Source organism: Coregonus clupeaformis, chromosome 15 (genome assembly GCF_020615455.1).
Source record: "Coregonus clupeaformis isolate EN_2021a chromosome 15, ASM2061545v1, whole genome shotgun sequence".
NCBI classification, from domain to species: Eukaryota; Metazoa; Chordata; class Actinopteri; order Salmoniformes; family Salmonidae; genus Coregonus; species Coregonus clupeaformis.
Window position 1 is genome coordinate 22598157 of NC_059206.1, and position 23374 is coordinate 22621530.

General features: G+C 47.7%; 1 protein-coding gene across 1 annotated transcript in view; it reads left to right on the plus strand.

Moving 5' to 3' along the window:
• The first annotated feature begins 790 nt into the window (after window positions 1-790).
• The window catches only part of LOC121582774 (zinc finger SWIM domain-containing protein 6-like), a 53949-nt gene continuing 31365 nt past the window's right edge, over window positions 791-23374 (plus strand). Inside the window, exon 1 of the mRNA XM_045225063.1 lies at window positions 791-2145. Within this exon, the coding sequence (XP_045080998.1) occupies window positions 1719-2145 (427 nt within the window). The 5' untranslated portion in view covers window positions 791-1718. The remainder of the gene's footprint in view (window positions 2146-23374) is intronic.

Below are 23374 nucleotides of genomic sequence, written 5' to 3' on the forward strand. Positions count from 1 at the left end.
CATGAGAAATGACCTCTTTTGCACCGTCGATTCCTGCCTGCCTTCAGGGGAGTAGAGGCAGGACAGGGCTGTCCGTTAAGGCCCAGTGACAGCAGCTGGGCTGGGGGACTTGGTCTGTCTTGTTCCTGTGTAATTACTAATCTCAATAAAGGGAGAAATGGTGACATGGGGATCTGTCCTTGTGTAACAATGCTGTGGATTGGATAATACTTTTAAAATAACAACAATTTTGAAAATAAACCATAGAGAATAAAATAAGATCCAAGATAGAGGGAGAAAAAGCTGAATTCTCCTGTCCTGATATGCACATTGGTCAATATACATTGTGAAACATACTGTAAATAACCTATAGATAGCGTAAATAAACCTGAAAAATAGACCTGTCTGAATCTGATGCACCGAATGACATTGCATTGATTGTCCAAAGATTACAACACTCCCTATTTCAGTTGCAATTAGTTACATCACATTTTCTAATCAATTAAGCCTGGCTCCTGGCTGCAGGGTTTTACTGAAGACCACTGAGACTCCCACACCAGATTAGATTAACCCCGCTCTGCATCTCTCTCTCTCTCTCTCTACCTTTCCCTCTTTTCATGACTCTTTCTTTCTCTCTCTACCTTTCCATCTTTTCACGTGTCCCCTGTAGCTCAGTTGGTAGAGCATGGCGCTTGCAACGCCAGGGTTGTGGGTTCGTTTCCCAGTATGAAAATGTATGCACTCACTAACTGTAAGTCGCTCTGGATAAGAGCGTCTGCTAAAATGTAAAAATGTCATGCCCTTCTCTCTCTCTCTGCACACACTCATTCTCTATTTTTCCTTTCCCTCTCTCCCCCTCTTCACCTTTCCCTTTTCTTCATTTCCATACACTGATAACAGGCCAAAATATTTACTTTACAGGGTAATTACATAGGTGTATCCACTAATACTTTTGCTGGTATAAATCTAGTCAAGGGCCAAGTTCCAGTCTTTTCCCCCAGAAACATGTTTTATGGTTAAAGGAGGAGAGAAACCCCATCAGCTGTGCCATGATCCAAATATGGGACCGCACTCTGCAGACTCAAACTACACAGCTTTTATTTCCCAACTAGGAACGTCCCCTTCCAGCCTTCAGGCCTGCACCCAACATTCCTTTGGAACTGTAGTCTACGTCACAGAGGGCGTTTCTGTGTTCCAGTACGACCGCCCCTCTCCACGAGGCCTACAGAGACGCCCGCCCCCTCTCCACGAGGCCTGGCCAACTGACAGTTACAATCACCGCCTTCACCCAACGGATTCACCCGCTTTAAACATCCCTTCACCCCCGTTTGTCGTGTTTTGCGGCCACGAATGCCTTCTCAGTCCGTCAATCACGAGGGAAATATCCATGGACCACAACCAATTTCACTACACCGCATGTAAATCCTGAAAGAAAAAACAACGTTTTCCCTGCTCCTCTCAGCTCCTCCTGTTCGAACCGTTGGCCTCACAAAGGATTTGCCGACGTTCGGGAATTCCGCATTTCATTCCTTTTTTTAGAACAGGATAGGCCCACCCCTTTCTTCATTTGTCAACACAAAGGAGATTTGACAACACTGTTAAAGGACCGCCCACCATGCCCAAATAAGGTCAATTTGCCCATACACGGCAAACAATCGATTCGAGTGTAACCTTTTCCCTTCCTTATCCCGTTTATATGGTAGGTTCACTTCCGCCGTTGATGTTAAAGCAGTGCTATCATGGCGGAGCGCGTTCAGCAGCCCCCAGCCAAACGGCTCTGCTGTAGACCGGGTTATAATACTAATTGTAGACAGGGACAACGGTCCGGGGGTACGTTATGTGGCGGTTCGGGTACGGCCCAAGGTGGGTCGAGCAAAACCCAGAATCCGGAGTCTCTGTTGGACATCTCTGCCCGGAAAGTGGCCGAGAAGTGGCCGTTTCAACGGGTAGAGGAGCGATTTGAACGGATCCCGGAGCCTGTACAGAGACGGATCGTTTACTGGTCGTTCCCGAGGAGTGAACGAGAGATCTGCATGTATTCTTCGTTCAATACAGGGGGAGAGGAGAGTGGAACTAGCGGGGAAAATAGTGATGAGACGCGGCTGCCTTTCAGACGAGGTATCGCTCTATTGGAGAGCGGCTGTGTGGACAACGTATTGCAAGTCGGTGAGTGTGAAAAATAACGTTATTTTATTTATTGACTTTTCATGGCCAACAACCAGCGTTTGAAAAATATTTTTTAAAAGCACCAAGAAATGAAAAAGGAAGTGTGTTGAATTAGGTTTGAACAAAGGTTTGAATGAGGCGACAAAGGGGGCTTTTAAATCGCCGAGACGTTGGCGAAATGTGTGTTGGCAAGGCTAATTTTTTACTAAAACCAAAATGTATTTCTCTAACAATAGAAATAGCTATTATTAGCCTATACACAGTTGTCTATGTTCTATGCCGATACATTTAGCCTAAATGTCTAAGTAGCATAATAAATGTTTGCTTATGCATGATGGGATTTTTTTGTTGTTGCTTTGGTGAAAGATAACCATTACGGAAGTACACGGTGGGATTTAATAAATGTGCCCATATACTTGGCTCGCATTCGAACATTTGGTTCATAAATGCATTTAGCCAGCCTCAAATAGTCTTTATATACTTTGAACTGAAAAAGGCGATGCTTTTCTGGGCAGTGAATGTGTCGAGAAGAGGTTCAGGGCTGAGCCTTGTCGACTGTGTTTATTTTCCGAAGTGAAAGGCATGGGGGAGGTTTTCTGGCTCAGCCAGCTAGAACACAGAGCTCTCAGCAGAATTGACAGTTCTTTCTACATATATGCCAACCTATTTCATAACAATACATATGTTTAGTAAAACAATAACACAGCAGTCTGTCGTGCATTCAAAGCATTTTCTATTTGAGTAGATGAGAAATAGCAGTATTTCATGTTTTCGGAACACAGCTTTTACTGAGTGTCGTATTTACCCAGTGCGCATATCAAACAGCCGTGAAGCATTCCGAATGAAAGCCTTGGTACTTCGTTCCCATTTTCATGTTCATTTGTGTCTTTTCAGGTTTCTGGCACCCTCCAAAGGGAAGGCAAACAACAAAAGCGCCTTTTAATTTATTTTCACTGCTTGTTAAAAAGAAGAGATTTGGGAAAGGGGTGGGAGGAATGACGATTTAAAGCCACAGAGACTATTTTTAAATGGACCTTGATATGCACCAATTTGCAGCTAATTGGGTCAAGTGTGCTTCTTTCCCAGTTCTTTTACAAAATGTTCTGACGCCAGGAAATTACTGGCACACGTAATTGTAATAATCACCAGCAGGCCCTACCAAAACGTAGCCTATATACTCAAATGAACGCATGGCCATGTATTTAACCCCCTGCTGGACAGTGAGCTTCCTGCGGGGCTCTCTCTGTATTCCAACTCAAATGCTACCTTAGTTAGTTCATTAGGGCCCTCTGTCCCCGCCCAGGGAAAGCGTTCAGCGTTCTGATCCCATTACTCTGCGTGGTTAATCTGAATTGTAATGCAATCTGCAAACGTAATTTTCTGCATGGCCATCCATCCCTCCCTGTCCCCTCCTCCTCCCTCTGAACGTGTCGCAGTGACTTGGCTGGGCTTTGTGCCCTAGCTACAGTGCCAACAGGGCGCCAGGCTGCTGACTATATAAAACATTATACTATAGGCCCAGGCAGGCCTGTGTCTTTGTCTGGTATATAGGCAAAGCACAGCTACAGTATATCCTCTGGTCTCTCTACTCATATTGGGGAAGAAAGAGTAGGACATATATACAATAGAATGCAGTATATCATTTTTTTCATCCAAAACCACGTTAAGGAATATGATTTTGCCTGTCAATAATGTAATAATAATATGGTTGTTAAGCAGGCAGTTAACCTACACATATACTGTGTGTGTGTGTGTGCGTGTGTGTGAGCATGCACAAGATAGCACAGTGCTCAATCTGCATGCTAGCAATGGAGAATGACAGCAAAAATTGAGCCAAGAAGTGATAAATAAAAGATGCAATCTTCCCACACGGGCTGCAGCTAGGGAAGGAGAGAAGAAAAGACCGGGTCGCTGTGATCAGACCTGGGGGAGAAGATCAGTTACAGATCTATTTGGCACACATCCATATGTACAGTATAGTATACAGTAAACATCCTCTACACAGGAACCACACACACAGGTTAACTGCCTGCTTAACAACCATATTATTATTATTATTACATTATTGAAAGGCTAAATCATATTCCTTAACGTGGTTTTGGATGAAAAAATGACATACTGCATTCTATTGTATATATGTCTCTGCTAAACACCCTGACAGTCACTGGTAGTATGGTTCATCCCAAGGCCATAGGAGAGGCTCTACCTATCTAGCCTGCTCAGGTCCTGCTGATTGGAAAGCTGCTTATCTGATAGCCAACCTATAGTAAACATGTCATGGACATGATTGCCTAGACACACACACACACCACACACAACAGGATATGGCTGCCCAGCGCTTCTCTCTCTGAGATCTATCACTGCTGTTAGTAGTCTCTAAACACTGACACACGTTGCAGTGTGTGCCTGTGTGAATAAATACACGTGTGTGTGTGTGTGTTCACTATGCAAGCACGTGCAGGCCAGCCAGAGGCATTTTCCAAATAGGCATGTAAAATACAGTACAGTGATAAGACAGATCTAGAATAGAAAAGGAAAGTGGACAGAAAAGAAAGAGAACTATTAGCCTATTTATAACCAATGTCTTTATACAGGCCTACAAGGTTAGTATTATGGATTATCTTGTCATCCTCCAATAACTGGTTATAAATGTTATAAACGTGTAATACACCAATGTCTTTCTATTCACAAATACATTATTAAACATGATTAATGTCTGGTGTATGTAATTTATCATACATTTATAACCTAATTATTAGATGATAATATTAATTATCCCCTTTATAAATACATTATCCTGGCCTCCTCTATCAGCGTATGTCTCGTCAACATTGATCCAGCTTGTAAAGCAGCTCTTAAGCCCCTCCCACAACACCCCACAGGGTCAAGTTAAACCCCTCCCCCTCTCATTTACCTTGATTACCCCGTCTCTCTCACACTCTCTGTCTGTTTCCATCTGTTCTAGGAGGCCAGAGTTAGTCAACACTGATCCTTATTGATGGGAAATATGGCCCATAGCCCCTCCCCCACTCCTTACTCATCTACTGCTGAGTCAGAACATTGGGGGATTTGAGTGAGATGTTATGGTGTGTGTTTGGGGGTTGGGAGAGATGCTGTCATCTTCTGGTTATGATTATCAAATTATAGAGAGGTTTTATAGAGAGGTTTTACTCTCTACTTAGTGAAGTCGGTGTGAATTTGTGTTGACAGATTTTAGGCTTGTGGGAAGTGTCTGTACATGTGTCTCGCTCTTAGTTCTTCATTGACCAGTATCTACAGTGTTGATGGGACAGTTTGGACATTTAACATAACATTACAGATGAATATGTTGCTATGATAAAGATACAAGCATTACATGATGACATGCGTGGACAACGTTGCCTCTGACGATATGACACTGGGCCAGAAAGAAGAACGTTGTGGTTGCAACTTCATCCAGAAATGATTGGCATTAAGACTGTCTGCCATAAGATATGCGAGGGATGTAGACCCAGCCTATCATCAGACAGGAAGCTGGGCCTGTTTTTTTTGTTTGTGTAAACCCCAGCAGCATTTACACTTTGCTCCGTCAGTGGGCTGAGCTCATTATAACCATGCAGGCCCTACGCACCGCTAGCCATGCATGGCAGCATAGCACACTGCCATTTTAAGCCCAGATATGCCAGAATCGACATATCAGGGCCAAGGTCTACAGGCTTGAACCTAACCGCCTGGCTGTTTCTCTGTCCTCTGAAGTGACTTCATGTCTGTCTCCCCTCCTTCTTCTGTACTGATCTGAGAGAGATGAGCAGGGGAAAGGCATGATGGGCCGCCGCCGTGCTGCTTTTACCTGTCAACTCTTTTCAGATCAGTACAGTTGGAGAGGGCGCAAAGTGTGTGTGTGTGAGATTAGTGAGTCAGCTGTGCCACTCCTACTGTCCCTCCCTGCTTCACCAAGCTAAGAATAGTGTGTTTGGCGACTCATAATAAAACCACTCTGTCTTGTGTGTTTCTGTTAGATACTTTATTTAGAGCTTCTATTCTGTACATCTCACTTATTCAGGCCTGCAGCTATTTACAGCTATTTCTGTTCTGTTCACCCCAGGCTAACTTCATAAGAACATCACTGAGATTACTGAGGTTATCATCACTCATTCAATATTATATTACGACACTTCACTGTGATGGAGACGTGGCTTCATTCAAAAGGAGTGTATGTGTGTGTGCCGTCTCTACCCTGACTCTACACTGACTAACCCAGTGTGTTACCCCTCCAGCAGGCCCTGGATAGGCATGCATGGACATTTCTGACATTTCGTACACAGAAGTGCAGAATTTAATACTTGGCACTTAAATCTGGCATGGCCCTGTTGCTGTAGAGGCTCTAGGGGCACTGGGCTGAGGGGAGGGGAGGCAAGGTAGGGTATGAAGGGTATACTTAGGGGTAACTCCGTATCAAAGCCGCAGCTGTTATAGCTGGTAGTCCTCTGACGTTTCATAGACATGGGAAAGAGGAAGGCACACTGGTGCGGCTATAGCTAGACCTAGTCTTCCTCAGTCTTCCTCCTCATCCTGACATTTGAGGCTTCAGTGCATCCTGTTGGTCAGTGGTTAGAGCTGGGGGCTAAGGGTTGTGGTCTGGTCCTGGCGTGGGGATGGCAGAGTGTCACCACACAGTGAAATCGCACCCCGCGTCTTCAGATCACAGACTCTCACACAGGGCATTGATGTCCCCCCGCATACGACTAGCTAAAACCAGAATACAGCGCGGTACACTCATACTCATTTAGACTGGAGCTCCTACAGTTAGTTTCCTTATTTTCTCCTGAAAGGACATCTGACAACTACTTCTGGACCTAGGACTTGTAGCCTGCCCTAAAGGATCCCTTTTTGGAATGTGTGGTGATCTGATTTATGCACAGATCAGCCTTTATCCCATGCATTTATTTAGAATGGCATTTAGCTACTGGCACACAGAACCCTATGTTCATTGTAGTGTGCCAGAAGGCCAATGTTTTGTTCAAGACAAGGATAGTACTAAAGGAAGACCAGGACGGCAGAACAGGCTTGATATGATCTCCAGCTACCAGGCCAGTGTTCAGAGTAATAATGTTATAGTAGTAGAACAATGACACATTGTGTAATAATGACACATTCATAACCTCCATTGTATCTCAGTCTGACCAGTGTTGACCTTTCCCTTCCTATCACTATGGCTGCTCCTGTTCACTCATTAGCAGCTAAGTACCTCAGTTAGAGATCTGCATGCACACACTCTGACCCCCAACCCAAGTGCTCTGAAGTGTCGCATGGCAAAGTTTCATATGGAATCTATATAACACACACCTGTACATATGGCAGAGTTCTATACAGCCTGTTATGGCCTACACAGCAGACAATGTTTTATGGGGAGATGTACAGTGTGAGTGGGGGAGGCTGGCTAAGCTTTTGTAGTGTGTGTCTGATTGTTATGTGAGAGATGTGGCCCAGCCTGTTGGCGAATTCCACTGTGGTAGAGTAGGAGTTTGATTATGAAATGATTGTGTTGAACACACAATAGAATGCACTGAATAGAATGTACATAACATCATCTAGACTAGAGAATAGTGTACATAGTAGAATGTAGATAGGATAATGCAGATAGACTAGACAGGCTTGTTTACTGAAGCTATTGTTTGGATACAGTATGTTTCAGAAGACCAGAATGGTAGTAGTGATATACACACATTTCCCCTCTCTCTCACACACACATACACACACACTCTCACACACATACACACAAACACTCTCTCACACACATACACTCACACACATACACATACACACACACACTCTCTCTCACACACACACACTCTCTCTCTCTCACACACACACACACCTACAATCACACACTGCAGTGCACATGAACCCCGAGGCCCTACCAGATACAGTATATGCACCGATTTAATGCTGGCTATCTCATCTATAATTATCTGCCCGATCAATGTTCTGGAGCGCATCCCTTGAACACTGACACACACACACAATCACACACACACACACACACACATACAGTGAGAACAAATGGAGACTCTATGTTTCTGCCTTACATGATCAATTTGTATTGAAGCTGCAGTAGGACTAGGCAGTGAACCGAGGCAGAACTGCACCACACAGAAAGGGCATCACTCACATTATAGCAGAAAAGTATAGATCTGGACAACATACATACAGTTGAAGTCGGAAGTTTACATACACTTAGGTTGGAGTCATTAAAACTTGTTTTTCAACCACTCCACAAATGTCTTGTTAACAAACTATAGTTTTGGCAAGTCGGTTAGGACATCTACTTTGTGCATGACACAAGTAATTTTTCCAACAATTGTTTACAGACATATTATTTCACTTATAATTCACTGTATCACAATTCCAGTGGGTCAGAAGAGTACATACACTAAGTTGACTGTGCCTTTAAACAGCTTGGAAAATTCCAGAAAATGATGTCATGGCTTTAGAAGCTTCTGATAGGCTAATTGACATCATTTGAGTCAATTGGAGGTGTACCTGTGGATGTATTTCAAGGCCTACCTTCAAACTCTGTTTGCTTGACATCATAGGAAAATCAAAAGAAATCAGCCAAGACCTCATAAAATCAATCCCAGAACAACAGCAAAGGACCTTGTGAAGATGCTGGAGGAAACAGGTACAAAAGTATCTATATCCACAGTAAAACTAGTCCTATATCGACATAACCTGAAAGGCTGCTCAGCAAGGAAGAAGCCACTGCTCCAAAACCGCCATAAAAAAGCCAGACTACGGTTTGCAACTGCACATGGGGACAAATATCGTACTTTTTGGAGAAATGTCCTCTGGTCTGATGAAACAGAAATAGAACTGTTTGGCCATAATGACCATTGTTATGTTTGGAGGAAAAAGGGGGAGCTTGCAAGCCGAAGAACACCATCCCAACCGTGAAGCACGGGGTGGCAGCATCATGCTGTGGGGGTGCTTTGCTGCAGGAGGGACTGGTGCACTTCACAAAATAGATGGCATCAAAATTATGTGGATATATTGAAGCAACATCTCAAGACATCAGTCAGGAAGTTAAAGCTTGGTCGCAAATGGTCTTCCAAATGGACAATGACCCCAAGCATACTTCCAAAGTTGTGGCAAAATGGCTTAAGGACAACAAGGTCAAGGTATTGGAGTAGCCATCACAAAGCTCTGACCTCAATCTTATAGAAAATGTGTGGGCAGAACTGAAAAGTGTGTGCGAGCAAGGAGGCCTACAAACCTGACTCAGTTACACCAGCCCTGTCAGGAGGAATGGGCCAAAATTCACCCAACTTATTGTGGAAAGCTTGTGGAAGGCTACCCGAAACGTTTGACCAAAATTAAACAATTTAAAGGCAATGCTACCAAATACTAATTGAGTGTATGTAAACTTCTGACCCACTGGGAATGTGATGAAAGAAATAAAAGCTTAAATAAATCATTCTCTCTACAATTATTCTGACATTTCACATTCTTAAAATAAAGTGGTGATCCTAACTGACCTAAAACAGGGATTTTTTTACTAGGATTAAATGTCAGGAATTGTGAAAAACTGAGTTTAAATGTATTTGGCTAAGGTCTATGTAAACTTCAGACTTCAACTGTACGTCCTTAGTGGAGAATGTAAGCACGTAGCCCTCGTTTTCTTCAGGGGGTCTCCTCGGCAGCTCAGTCGTTTTGCTCGAAGCGTGAGAAAAAGGTGTTTAGCTTGTTCGGTAGGGCGGCGTTGGTGTCCGGCGTGACTGGCTTTCTTTTTGTAATTTGTGAAAGATACCGTCGGTATCACGTCACCGAATGAATTTTTTTTTATGAATCCGGTTACTGGGTCGGTGTATTCATTGATGTTATCCCCAGAGGCGACCTGGAACATTCTAGCCCACGTGATCAAAACAGTCTTGAAGCATGGATTCTAATTGGTTAGACCAGCGTTGTACAGACCTGACCACCGGAACTTCCCTCTTGAGTCTTTTTTGTTTGTAGCCGGGGAGGAGCAAAATGGAGTCATGGTCAGATTTGCTGAAAGGAGGACGGGAGATGGCCTTATACCCATGTTGAAAAGGCGTGTAGCAGTTGTACGGCATAGAATCTCCAAGAGTTGGACAGTCAATGTATTGATAGTAATTCTGCAGCACGGTTCTCAAATTACTTTTTTAAAAGTCCCCTGCGACAGTTTGTTCAGGGTCCAATGAAGATCTTGGAGCGGCTTGGAGCGGGATGTACACAGCCATGGCGATAATCCCTGAGAACTCTCTCGGAAGGCATGATGACCAAGTATTCCAAGTCGGGAGAGCAGAAGCTTGCAAGTTCATGTACGTTTCCACCATAAAGCAGAGCCCTCCACCTTTATTCTGGCCAGAGAGAGCCCTCTTCCTATCAGCTCAATGAACTGTAAAACCCGCTGGTTGTATGTCATCCGTTTGGATGTCGGAGGAAAGCCACGTTTCAGAAAAACTGAGTATGTTGCAGATTTGTATGTCCCTCTGGAAGTTCGTCAAGTTTATTCAATAATGATTGAACATTGGCGAGTAGTATGCTCGGTAATGGAGGACGGGTCGCCCGGTGTTTCACTAAGAGCCCCCCACGTCTGCGTCTTCGTTTCCTACTCTCCGGTAGGACCACCAGGCAACCCTGCGCCTCACCAAAGAAGCTAGACTATTGTTCTGCCATCTCTGGGAATTCGGGAAGGTCGGGTAGACGGTAGTACCCAGCGATTCATATTCCAATAGTTCTACCTGGGTGTATGAAGTAATGCACGAAACAAACTGAGTAAAAAAATGTAGATAAACACTAGAAAAAACACCAGAAAAAGTAGAAACCTGCAATGTTTTGTAGGAGCTCGAGGTGAGGCGCCATCTTATATTGTTGAATAGAGGTAGAGGTGAAATGTTTCCTCTGGTATTGTGTCCCGTGTGTAAATCCTGTCTAGTTTTCCTGTTGTTTCGTTCTGAGTTTTGGAGTTCTGCCTAGGTATTTTCCATCTCAGTGTCAGACTCTGCATGGAATGTGGCTGAAATTCCCAAACAACACAATTTACCCCTGGGTCCTGGATTCAGGAGGAAAAGTACAGATGAGAGCGAAAGCAAACACACGCACGCACACACACACACACACACACATACATACACACACTGTCTAATGGTAGGTGAATGTTTGTCTCTGCAGTCAGCAGGTGTGTGTGTGTGTGTGTGTTTTAGCTGTGTGTGTGTGTGTAGTAGTGGATTTTCCCTTTTGTTAGGCTAATATTTGATTTATCTCATAGACCTGAAGGTTTGTTTTCCTCTCTCTATCCATCCCTCTATGCCTCTCATCCTGATCTGTATTCCTCCACCATATCTCTGTCCATCATTAACCTTTATCAGAGGGGAGAGGGGGAGTGATAGGAGGGGAAGATGGGAGAGGGGAAAGCAGATGTACCCCAGTCTGGACTTTATCTCTCTCTTCTTATCAGCTGTATAGACCCCGTCTATTACCCCATTATTACACACACACACACACACACACACACACACACACACACACACACACACACGGGTGCTGCTACTGACAACTAGTAAACACACTGTCACCCAGTGGCCTCCCTTAAAGGGGATGTGTGTCTGTAGAGGATTATTTGTTCCCACAGAGCGCTGAGCAAGTCGAAGCCTGCCGCTCCCAAAGCATCATGGGAATACTGGGCCCCATGGAATGGTCTCCAAAGAACAACAAACGCAACATCCAACCAACTCTGGGACTATGGAACTAGTACCCCGAGCTGAGCCACCAACTACCTGCCTGCCTACAACATTCCAAACACACCATGCATGACACTATTCTAGAACAGGTGTTCCCAAACTTTTTCACTCGGGGTCCCCCCTTCCAGCATTGGGTAACATACCGCACCCCACATCTATTTTTATGGGTACAAGCACTGTTCATGACACAAACTGTTCACACCCCTCTTGTTGGTAGAGAGCATTTAGCAGGTTTAAAGCTTATTTCCTGCAATTCTACACATTTTGTCATGGGGTGCAAAGAAAACTTTGCAGTTTTAAAGCAAATTGTCTTGCAATTCTATACATTTTTCCACGTCTAATGTGTATTCATGTGATATTTGAGTGACTAAAAAATTACAACAATATCTATGGGCTAAAAAACATAAATAAAATAAAAACATTAGCTGACATGAGCTAGTTGATCTGGACATTTCTGACAAGTTATAAATTGCTCTCTAAGGTATGCAATGACTAACATGACAAGAGGAACTGATGACGCATTATCCAATTTCGAAATTGCATCTTGAGCATTCTACTATCACAACTTTCAAAATTGAGCTCAGGTGCATCCTGTTTCCATTGATCATCCTTGAGATGTTTCTACAACTTGATTGTAGTCCACCTGTGGTAAATTCAATTGATTGGACATGATTTGGAAAGGCACACACCTGTCTATATAAGGTCCCACAGTTGACAGTGCATGTCAGAGCAGAAACCAAGCCATGAGGTCGAAGGAATTGTCCGTAGAGCTCCGAGACAGGATTGTGTCGAGACACAGATCTTGGGAAGGGTACCAAAAAATGTCTGCAGAATTGAAGGTCCCCAAGAACACAGTGGCCTCCATCATTCTTAAATGGAAGAAGTTTGGAACCACCAAGACTCTTCCTAGAGCTGGCCGCCTGGCCAAACTGAGCAATCGGGGAAGAAGGGCCTTGGTCAGGGAGGTGACCAAGAAAACGATGGTCACTCTGACAGCTCTCCAGAGTTCCTCTGTGGAGATGGGAGAACCTTCCAGAAGGACAACCATCTCTGCAGCACTCCACCAATCAGGCCTTTTATGGTAGAGTGGCCAGACAGAAGCCACTCCTCAGTAAAAGGCACATGACAACCCGCTTGGAGTTTGCCAAAAGGCACCTAAAGACTCCCAGACCATGAGAAACAAGATTCTCTGGTCTGACGAAACCAAGATTGAACTATTTGGCCTGAATGCCAAGCGTCACGTCTGGAAGAAACCTCGCACCATCCCAACAGTGAAGCATGGTGATTGCAGCATCATGCTGTGGGGATGTTTTTCAGCGGCAGGAACTGGGAGACTAGTCAGGATCAAGGGAAAGATGAACGGAGCAAAGTACAGAGAGCTCCATGATGAAAACCTGCTCCAGAGCGCTCAGGACCTCAGACTGGGGCGACGGTTCACCTTCCAACAGGACTATGACCCTAAGCACACAGCCAAGACTCTGTAGCTCAACTGGTAGAGCACGGCGCTTGTAACGCCAAGGTAGTGGGTTCGATCCCCGGGACCACCCATACACAAAAATGTATGCACACATGACTGTAAGTCGCTTTGGATAAAAGCGTCTGCTAAATGGCATATTATTATTATTATTATTACAATGCAGGAGTGGCTTTGGGACAAGTCTCAATGTCTTTGTGGGGCCCAGCCAGAGCCCGGACTTGAACCCGATTGAACATCTCTGGAGAGACCTGAAAATAGCTGTGCAGCGACGCTCCCCATCCAACCTGACAGAGTTTGAGAGGATCTGCAGAGAAGAATGGGAGAAACTCCCCAAATACAGGTGTGCCAAGCTTGTAGCGTCATACCCAAGAAGACTCGAGGCTGTAATTGCTGCCAAAGGTGCTTCAACAAAGTACTGAGTAAAGGTTCTGAATACTTATGTAAATGTGATAAAAACCTGTTTTTGCTTTGTCATTCTGGGGTATTGTGTGTAGATTGAGGGGGAAAAACAATTTAATTCATTTTAGAATAAGTAACGTAACAAAATGTGGCAAAATTCAAGGGGTCTGATTACTTTCCGAATGCACTGTATACAGATGAGAGCTTCTACGAGCAATGCTTACCTTTTAATGAGATGTGCCGCATGCACACTCTCTCTCTCTTTCTCTCTGAGTGTTAATCAGAAGGTGCTTATGAGCAATACTTACCTGTTAATGGGAACTTAGCAGAGTGATCCATCACAGGTCTGTTAATGCTGCTGCTCTTCCTAATGAAGACTGATGGCCTTATCACTACTACAGAGAGGGAGGAGAGAGAGGGGTGTGTATTGAGGAGTGAGCGGAATGAATAAATACCACCCTCAAACAACTACTCCCTCTTTCCATCCCCCTCTCCTCTCACCTCTATTCACCCAACACATATTTTAGAATGTCGGCCTGGGTTTTCCATCTCCCCTTTTCTCACATCCCTAGCTCTCCTCTCTCGGAATAGAAACAGTGTTGGCATGTTTAGGTGCCAGAGCTCTACCTCACTGTGTCCCCTCCCTGTATGATTGTGTGTGTGTGTGTGTGTGTGTGGGACACTGGTTGTGCGTCACACATGTCAGGGTATCAGCCGTGTAACCGGTGTGTTTAGCCAGCATCCTGGGGAAGGGACGGGGGATGGCCAGAGAGGATGGTAGGTACTAGGTAGGTGCCTAGGGTGATACCCTGTGTTTGGACCAGGCTTTGACTGTGGCATTGGCTGTGTATGACTCCGTCTGTTCCTGTCTTTATTTATAGAACTGTTCTACTGAGCCTGTGGAGAGACCTGATGGCTGGCTTTACCTAGTCAAACACACAAGTGTGTGTGCGCTCACTGACCTCCTGAACCACCAGTTAACTATTATCAGTCATATCCTGCTTCCTGCTTTAACGCATCACTTCCTTCTGGGACCCCTCTCTGGATTGGGTTACATTCCCTCTCTCTCTCTCTCTCTCTCTCTCTCTCTCTCTCTCTCTCTCTCTCTCTCTCTCTCTCTCTCTCTCTCTCTCTCTCTCTCTCTCTCTCTCTCTCTCTCTCTCTCTCTCTCTCTCTCTCTCTCTCTCTCTCTCTCTCTCTCTCTCTCTCTCTCTCTCTCTTTCTTGGTGTCTGACTAATGACGGACAAATTAGAGATTAGGGGCGTGCACACACTCACCCTTAGCATGAATGCATACGGTCATCTGAATGCATGAATCAAAGAACCAGACCAGCCTGAAGCGAAACTGAGTAAAGCAGAAGGGAGAGGAAGTGCTGAGCTGGTGATATGGCTTAGGGGTTAGTACAATTGAGAAACCATGTGACCCACTTCCTATTGTGACAGATTGTACCCCTCCCACCTGTGTATTTGTGGGGGTGGGCTGGGTATGATGATGGTTTAGGAAAATATTATCTTTGGGTGTGTTATTGAACGTTGTGATGTCACACACACACACAGTTGAACCGGTTATTCTTAGTCATACTCAAAAGCCATAGTGTTTCCACGCCTGCTTTCTGTTGTTCCATTATAAAGGCATCTGACTGACTGGTAGTTATTCTTCCACTGAACACTACTGTATAAACTGTCTCAGTTATCACTAACGACTACACACACACCAACGCTCGCACTGTTACAACATACACACACATGGCAGACAGAATATCTCAGTCACAGAATGACAAGACAAAGACAGAGGAAGTGTTAGGTGGTTATCACGTGTAGCTTCTCACCTTTCTCTGTTTTCTCTCTGTCATATACCGTAAGGTCTTGGCCTTCCCTTGTGTGTGTTTGCATTAGATAAACAAAAGCTGATATGCTTGTGGGTAGGGGTTTGTCATTGCCATAAAAATAAGTTGCTCATTCATTTCCTGCTTGTTGAGACATGAAACGGGTTGGGGGTTTCTGCTACAGCAGGACACCACCAGTAAGTACCAGGATGTTGGTGTAATGTTAGACAAATAGGAGGAAGAGGCTTGTAACAACAGTAAATGTAATAACACCGGTAAATGTAATAACTTTTCTATTTTAAATTTTTTTTATCTAATAAACCCGCTTAATGTAATAACTTGCCGGTAAACGCAATAAAATGTTGAATGGTAATCATAATAACTTTTTCTGACCAAATGTAATAAGTTAATACATTAACCGGTGGTTATTACATTAACCGGTGAGTAACAACTTTTTTATGAATAATGTATTAACTTCAACCAATCATGTAATAACATACTCAAATCTATGTTTTTATGCACATACCATCCACCACCCACTGCCAATTACAACATAACCAAACTCATGCATATCTGTTACAGGAGGGGGTCGCAGTTCCGGAGCGACCCACTAGGTGTCATCCTCCGACAACCTTAGGCACCTCCTCACTCACAGTCGGGACTAATCATCATCATATTGGTGTCACCTGTGTCTATCTGTTCACCTGTGTATTTATGCCCTCACTTCCCTGTGTTCCCTTGCTCAGTTTTCTCTGCTAGTTTCTCTATGTCCAGCAGTACTACTCAGTGTCTGATCGGAGACCTATGTACAGGTACTTGAGAAGTGTTTTCCCTGTTTCGTTATTTGTTTCAGTCTTAGGTAGTATTTCGTATTTTGGCTGTCAGACGGTTTTTGGAGACTTATTTGCTCCGCCTTTCTTTTATCGTGATAAGTCCGTTCTTTTATATTTTGGCTTCGGGACCACCAGTAAAGATCCTTGTTTCACCATCTCTGCCTACTGCCTACTGTATATTGTGCACCGCACCTGGGTCATACCTCACCCCAACCCTTACAGAAAACTGAGCCAATATGGAGCCAGTGGAGGCAGCACAGTATCGGAGCACATTGGCAACACAGGGAGCTATGCTGAACCAACACGACCGCAGCCTGCAGCAGACCACCGAGAATCTTCACCAGCTGACGATCACCATGCAGAGCCGGGTGGACACCCAACCAGCCCCGGCAGCCGGCGGAGCGGAAGCCGCGGCAGCTGCGTCTTCAGTCTCACCTGCGACATCGCGGGAACCCCGACGGACGTCCAGAGGGTATGACGGACGTCCAGAGGGTTGCAGGGAATTCCTCACCCAGTGTTCCCTGGTATTCAGCCTACAACCCTCCTCCTTCCCGACGGAGCAGGGCCGGGTGGCCTACATCATTACTCTGTTGACGGGTCTGGCCCTTTCCTGGGCTACCGCAGAGTGGGAGAGCCAAACTCTGGCGTGCTCCGACTCCTACCAATTCAACCGGGAGCTACGCAAGGTGTTTGACACCTCTCAGGTGGTGTCAGGGCACGAGGCTGGGAGGCGGCTCACGGCCTGTCGGCAGGGTGACCGTTCGGTGGTGGACTACTCCGTGGAGTTCCGGACCCGGGCTCGAAAGGCAGGATGGGAGGAGGCCGCCCTGGTCATCCTTTATGCCCAAGGGCTATCGGAGGGGATGACGGATGAAATCTCCTTCAGGGAGCTGCCTGAGAGACTGGACGGCCTCGTCGAACTCTCGGTGCGGGTAGACAATCGGTGTCGTGAGAGGGCACATGAGAGAGGGTTGACGTAAGGCACACCTCCGCGTCCCCCTATCAACCTGGAGGCTTTCTGCCGATTCAGGGAGGAGACGCCTCAGGAGAAGGCTATGCAGCTGGGGGCGGCGCGCTTTTCCAGGATGGAGAGGCAGAGGCGTCTGCGCCAGGACGTTGCCTGTACTGCGGCCAGGCAGGTCACCACTGCGACTCATGCCCGGAGAAGCCGGGAAACGGGAGGGCCCGCTAGTATTTGGAGGGGTGCTAGCGAGCCCGAACCGAAACCCCGACATCCAGAGACTACCAGACTTCTCTCCCCGTCAGGGTTCAGTGGGCCCTTGCTGCGCGTCGGGAGCATGCACTGGTGGATTCTGGGGCCGCGGGAAACCTGATGGTTGCGGGGCTGGCCCAAGGGTGGAGCGTTCCGCTACTCTCCCTCGCCGAGCCGGTTCCGATCATGGGCCTGGACGGCCGGCCGTTGGGGTTGGGCCTGTTCCGGTCTCCACCGACCACTCATTAGCCCAAACCACTGTCCCAGACCACCTACCAGTCCTCACCTCTTCCCCAGGTCCCGCACTCCGAACTGCCTACCGCTCTAGCGGCGGTTGCCACCGGGAGGACAGCAGCTACAGACTCCGTCACCGGCCCAGACCTGGCAGGCGTTCCCCGGGAGTATTGGGATCTGGAGGAGGTATTTAATAAGATGTGTGCCAAGGGCCTACCTCCTCACAGGCCTTATGACTGCACTATCTATCTCCTGCTGGGCGCCATGCCCACACGAGGGCGATTGTTTTCCTTGTCCCAGCCGGAGACGCTGGCCATGAGGGAGTATATCGACAAGGCACTCGTCGAGGGTCACATCTGTCAGTGGAGAGTCTGGAGTCAGCCCTCCAGCCCAACATTCCACGTCAGTACGCAGATTTCTCCGATATCTTCTCTTCATCAAAGGCTACATGTCTCCCTCCTCACAGGCCCTGGGACTGCACCATTGACCTGCTGGAGGGACAACACCCCCCGAAGAGTCGCATTTACCCCCTTTCCATGGCGGAGACTGAGGCCATGGAGAAGTATGTGGTGGAGACACTGAAACAGGGGTTCATCAGACGCTCTACCTCTCCTGCCTCCGCCAGCTTCTTCTTTGTGGCCAAAAAAGACAGAGGACTGAGACCATGCATTGACTACAGGGGGCTGAACGCAGTCACCACCAAGTACCGGTACCTTCTCCCTCTGGTTCCGTCGGCCATCGAGCAGCTGCGAGGGGCCCGGTACTTTACCAAGTTGGACCTGAGGAGTGCCTACAACCTGATCCAAATCCGGGAAGGAGATGAGTGGAAGACACCATTCAGCACTACCTCAGGCCACTATGAATACTGCGTCATGTCCTACGGCCTCGCCAATGCACCTTCTGTGTTCCAGTCCTTCGTCTACCTCACCCGCGGGCTTCTACTTCGTGGGGGAAAAGGACGGTGGGCAGCGGCCATGCATTGATTACCGGGCGCTCAACGACATCACGGTTAAGAACCGCTACCCACTCCGCCTGATGATGACGGCATTCGAGTCGTTGCAGGGAGCCCGGGTCTTCACCAAGCTGGACTTACGTAATGCCTACAACCTGATGAGGATTCGGGAGGGGGACGAGTGGAAGACGGCTTTTAACACACCCAGTGGGCATTACGAGTTCCAAGTCATGCCGTTGGGTCATGTTCGGCATGTCCACCAACGCCTTCTCCGTCACCAGCTCTACGTCAAGGTGGAGAAGTGTGTGTTCCACACAGAGACAGTCTCCTTCCTGGGGTTCATCGTCACCCAGGGGGACCTATGGATGGACCCAGCCAATGTCAGCGCAGTACTGGATTGGCCCCAGCCTTCATCCCTCAAGCAACTACAACGTTTTTTAGGGTTTGCTTATTTTAGTTGATTTATTCGCAATTTTAGATCCCAAGCCGCTCCCCTGACAGCCCTCACCCAGACGACCGTACGCTCCTTTGCCTGGACCCCGAAGCGGGGAACGCATTTGATGCGCTTAAGTGGCACTTTACATCGGCCCCGGTTCTCGGGCATCCTGATCCGTCCCTGCCGTTCATTGTGGAGGTGGATGCTTCAGACATTGCGGTGGGAGCAATCCTGTCCCAGCAGTTCCTCACGGACGGTAAGACTCACCCCTGCTCGTTTTTCTCCAGTTGGCTGTCCCCGGCGGCGCGGATTTCGACGTGGGGAATTGTGAGCTGCTAGTGGTCAAGCTCGCCCTGGGGGAGTGGAGGCATTGGCTAGACGGGGCCGCCCATCCATTGGTCGTATAGACTGACCACAACAACTTAGCCTACATTCAGGGGGTCAAGAGGCTCAACTCGCACCAGGCCAGGTGGGCGTTGTTCTTCACCAGGTTCCGGTTCACCATCTCATACCGTCCGGGATCGAAGAACACCAAGCCTGACGCACTCTCCCGGCAGTTTGACCCCGTGGACCTGGTGGAGAGGGACGACCCCATTGTCCCCAACGCCCTGATTGCTGCCCCAGTTTCGTGGAGAATTGATAGCCTGGTCAGAGCAGCGCTACGGCGGGAGCCCGACCTGGGCAGCGGTCCATCGGGGAGGATGTACGTACCATGGGCGCACGCGTCCGACCTCACCATCCATCCGGGGGGTGCCAGGATGTTGGAGTTCCTGCGTAGGAGGTTCTGGTGGCCATCTGCTGAGGGGGATACGCGTGCCTTCGTGGCTGCTTGCCCAGTGTGCGCGCACACGAAGAGCTCACGTCAGCCCGCGGCAGGGCTGCTCCGACCCCTGCCTATCCCCAAGCGCCCCTGGTCCCACATCTCGCTGGATTTAATTTCCACACTACCCCCACTCTGATGGATACACAGTCCTCGTGGTCGTTGTGGATCGGTTCTCGAAGGCTGCCTACTTCATTCCCCTTCCCAAACTCCCGTCGGCCTGGGAGACGGCTAAGTTGGTGCTGCAGCATGTTTTCCGGGTCCATGGCCTTCCCCAAGATGTGGTGTCGGATCGGGGCCCTCAGTTCGCCTCCAGGTTCTGGAAGGCGTTCGCCACCTGCCTCGGCACCTCCATCAGCTTGTCTTCTGGCTTCCATCCCCAGTCAAACGGCAGACGGAGCGCGTCAACCAGGATCTGGAGGGGGTGCTGAGGTGCTACGCCTCCAGCAACCCAGCTACATGGAGTCAGCGACTGGCGTGGGCGGAGTACGCCCACAACACCCTTCTTTGCTTGTCCACTGGCCTGTCCCCCTTCCAGTGCCAATACTGGTACCAACCCCCCTTATTCCCCGAGCAAGAGGAGGAGGCATCGTTTCCCGTCGGTCCAGGCCCACATCAGTCATTGTCGCCACACCTGGAGGCAGTTACGGGCGGCGCTTAAGCGGGCCTCGGTCAAATCTCAACATCAGGCCAACCGCAGGCGTCGCCCGGCCCCGGTCTTTTGCTCGTGACAGAGGGTGTGGCTCTCCACGTGGAGTCCAGGAAGCTGTCCCCCCGGGCCATTCAGAGTGGTCCGGCGAGTTAACCCAGTGGCCTACCGCCTGCAACTTCCCCCCACCATGAGGGTGCATCCCACATTCCATGTGTCCCTCCTCAAGCCCGTTGCCACCTGTCCCCTGGCTCCCCCTCCGCGTCCTGTTCCCCCGCTGCGCCTCGTCGGAGGGCAGCCGGCTTTTACTGAGGACCGGATCCTGGACTGCCGGCGGGTGGGGAGGGGTCTCCAATTTCTGGTGGACTGGGAGGGTTATGGGCCGGAGGAGCAGTCCTGGGTGTCCAGGTGAACGGCTGGGGACGTTCGCCGGGGGTGCACTGTTACAGGAGGGGGTCGCAGTTCAGGAGCGACCCACTAGGTGTCATCCTCCGACAACCTTAGGCACCTCCTCACTCACAGTCGGGACTAATCATCATCATATTGGTGTCACCTGTGTCTATCTGTTCACCTGTGTATTTATGCCCTCACTTCCCTGTGTTCCCTTGCTCAGTTTTCTCTGCTAGTTTCTCTATGTCCAGCAGTACTACTCAGTGTCTAATCGGAGACCTATGTACAGGTACTTGAGAAGTGTTCTCCCTGTTTCATTATTTGTTTCAGTCTTAGGTAGTATTTCGTATTTTGGCTGTCAGCCGGTTTTTGGAGACTTATTTGCTCCGCCTTTCTTTTATCGTGATAAGTCCGTTATATTTTGTATTTTGGCTTCGGGAACATCAGTAAATATCCTTGTTTCACCATATCTGCCTACTGTATATCCTGCACCGCACCTGGGTCACACCTCACCCCAACCCTTACACACATCATACAGAAATACTCATATAGACACTCACAAGCACACATTGAAATGTACACACATGCACAGTCATATACAGTATCTCACAAAAGTGAGTACACCCCTCACATCTTTGTAAATATTTGAGTATATCTTTTCATGTGACAACACTGAAGAAATGACACTTTGCTACAATGTAAAGTAGTGAGTGTACAGCTTGTATAACAGTGTAAATTTGCTGTCCCCTCAAAATAACACAACACACAGCCATTAATGTCTAAACCGCTGGCAACAAAAGTGAGTACACCCCTAAGTGAAAATGTCCAAATTGGGCCCAAAGTGTCAATATTTTGTGTGGCCACCATCATTTTCCAGCACTGCCTTAACCCTCTTGGGCATGGAGTTCACCAGAGCTTCACAGGTTGCCACTGGAGTCCTCTTCCACTCCTCCATGATGACATCACGGAGCTGGTGGATGTTAGAGACCTTGCACTCCTCCACCTTCCGTTTGAGGATGCCCCACAGATGCTCAATAGGGTTTAGGTCTGGAGACATGCTTGGCCAGTCCATCACCTTTATCCTCAGCTTCTTTAGCAAGGCAGTGGTAGTCTTGGAGGTGTGTTTGGGGTCGTTATCATGTTGGAATACTGCCCTGCGGCCCAGTCTCCGAAGGGAGGGGATCATGCTTTGCTTCAGTATGTCACAGTACATGTTGGCATTCATGGTTCCCTCAATGAACTGTAGCTCCCCAGTGCTGGCAGCACTCATGCAGCCCCAGACCATGACACTCCCACCACCATGCTTGACTGTAGGCAAGACACACTTGTCTTTGTACTCCTCACCTGGTTGCCGCCACACACGCTTGATACCATCCGAACCAAATTAGTTTATCTTGGTCTCATCATACCACAGGACATGGTTCCAGTAATCCATGTCCTTAGTCTGCTTGACTTCAGCAAACTGTTTGCGGGCTTTCTTGTGCATCATCTTTAAAAGAGGCTTCCTTCTGGGACGACAGCCATGCAGACCAATTTGATGCAGTGTGCGGCGTATGGTCTGAGCACTGACAGGCTGACCCCCCCACCCCTTCAACCTCTGCAGCAATGCTGGCAGCACTCATACGTCTATTTCCCAAAGACAACCTCTGGATATGACACTGAGCACGTGCACTCAACTTCTTTGGTCGACCATGGCGAGGCCTGTTTTGAGTGGAACCTGTCCTGTTAAACCGCTGTATGGTCTTGGCCACTGTGCTGCAGCTCAGTTTCAGGGTCTTGGCAATCTACTTATAGCCCAGGCCATCTTTATGTACATTTTACATTTTAGTCATTTAGCAGACGCTCTTATCCAGAGCAACTTACAGTTAGTGAGTGCATACATTATTATTTTTAATTTTTTCATACTGGCCCCCCATGGGAATCGAACCCACAACCCTGGCGTTGCAAACGCCATGCTCTACCAACTGAGCTACATCCCTGCCGGCCATTCCCTCCCCTACCCTGGACGACGCTGGGCCAATTGTGCGCCGCCCTATGGGTCTCACGGTCACGGCCGGCTACGACAGAGCAACAATTATTTTTTTCAGATCCTCAGAGAGTTCTTTGCCATGAGGTGCCATGTTGAACTTCCAGTGACCAGTATGAGGGAGTGTGAGAGCGATGACACCAAATTTAACACACCTGCTCCCCATTCACACCTGAGACCTTGTAACACTAACGAGTCACATGACACCGAGGAGGGAAAATGGCTAATTGG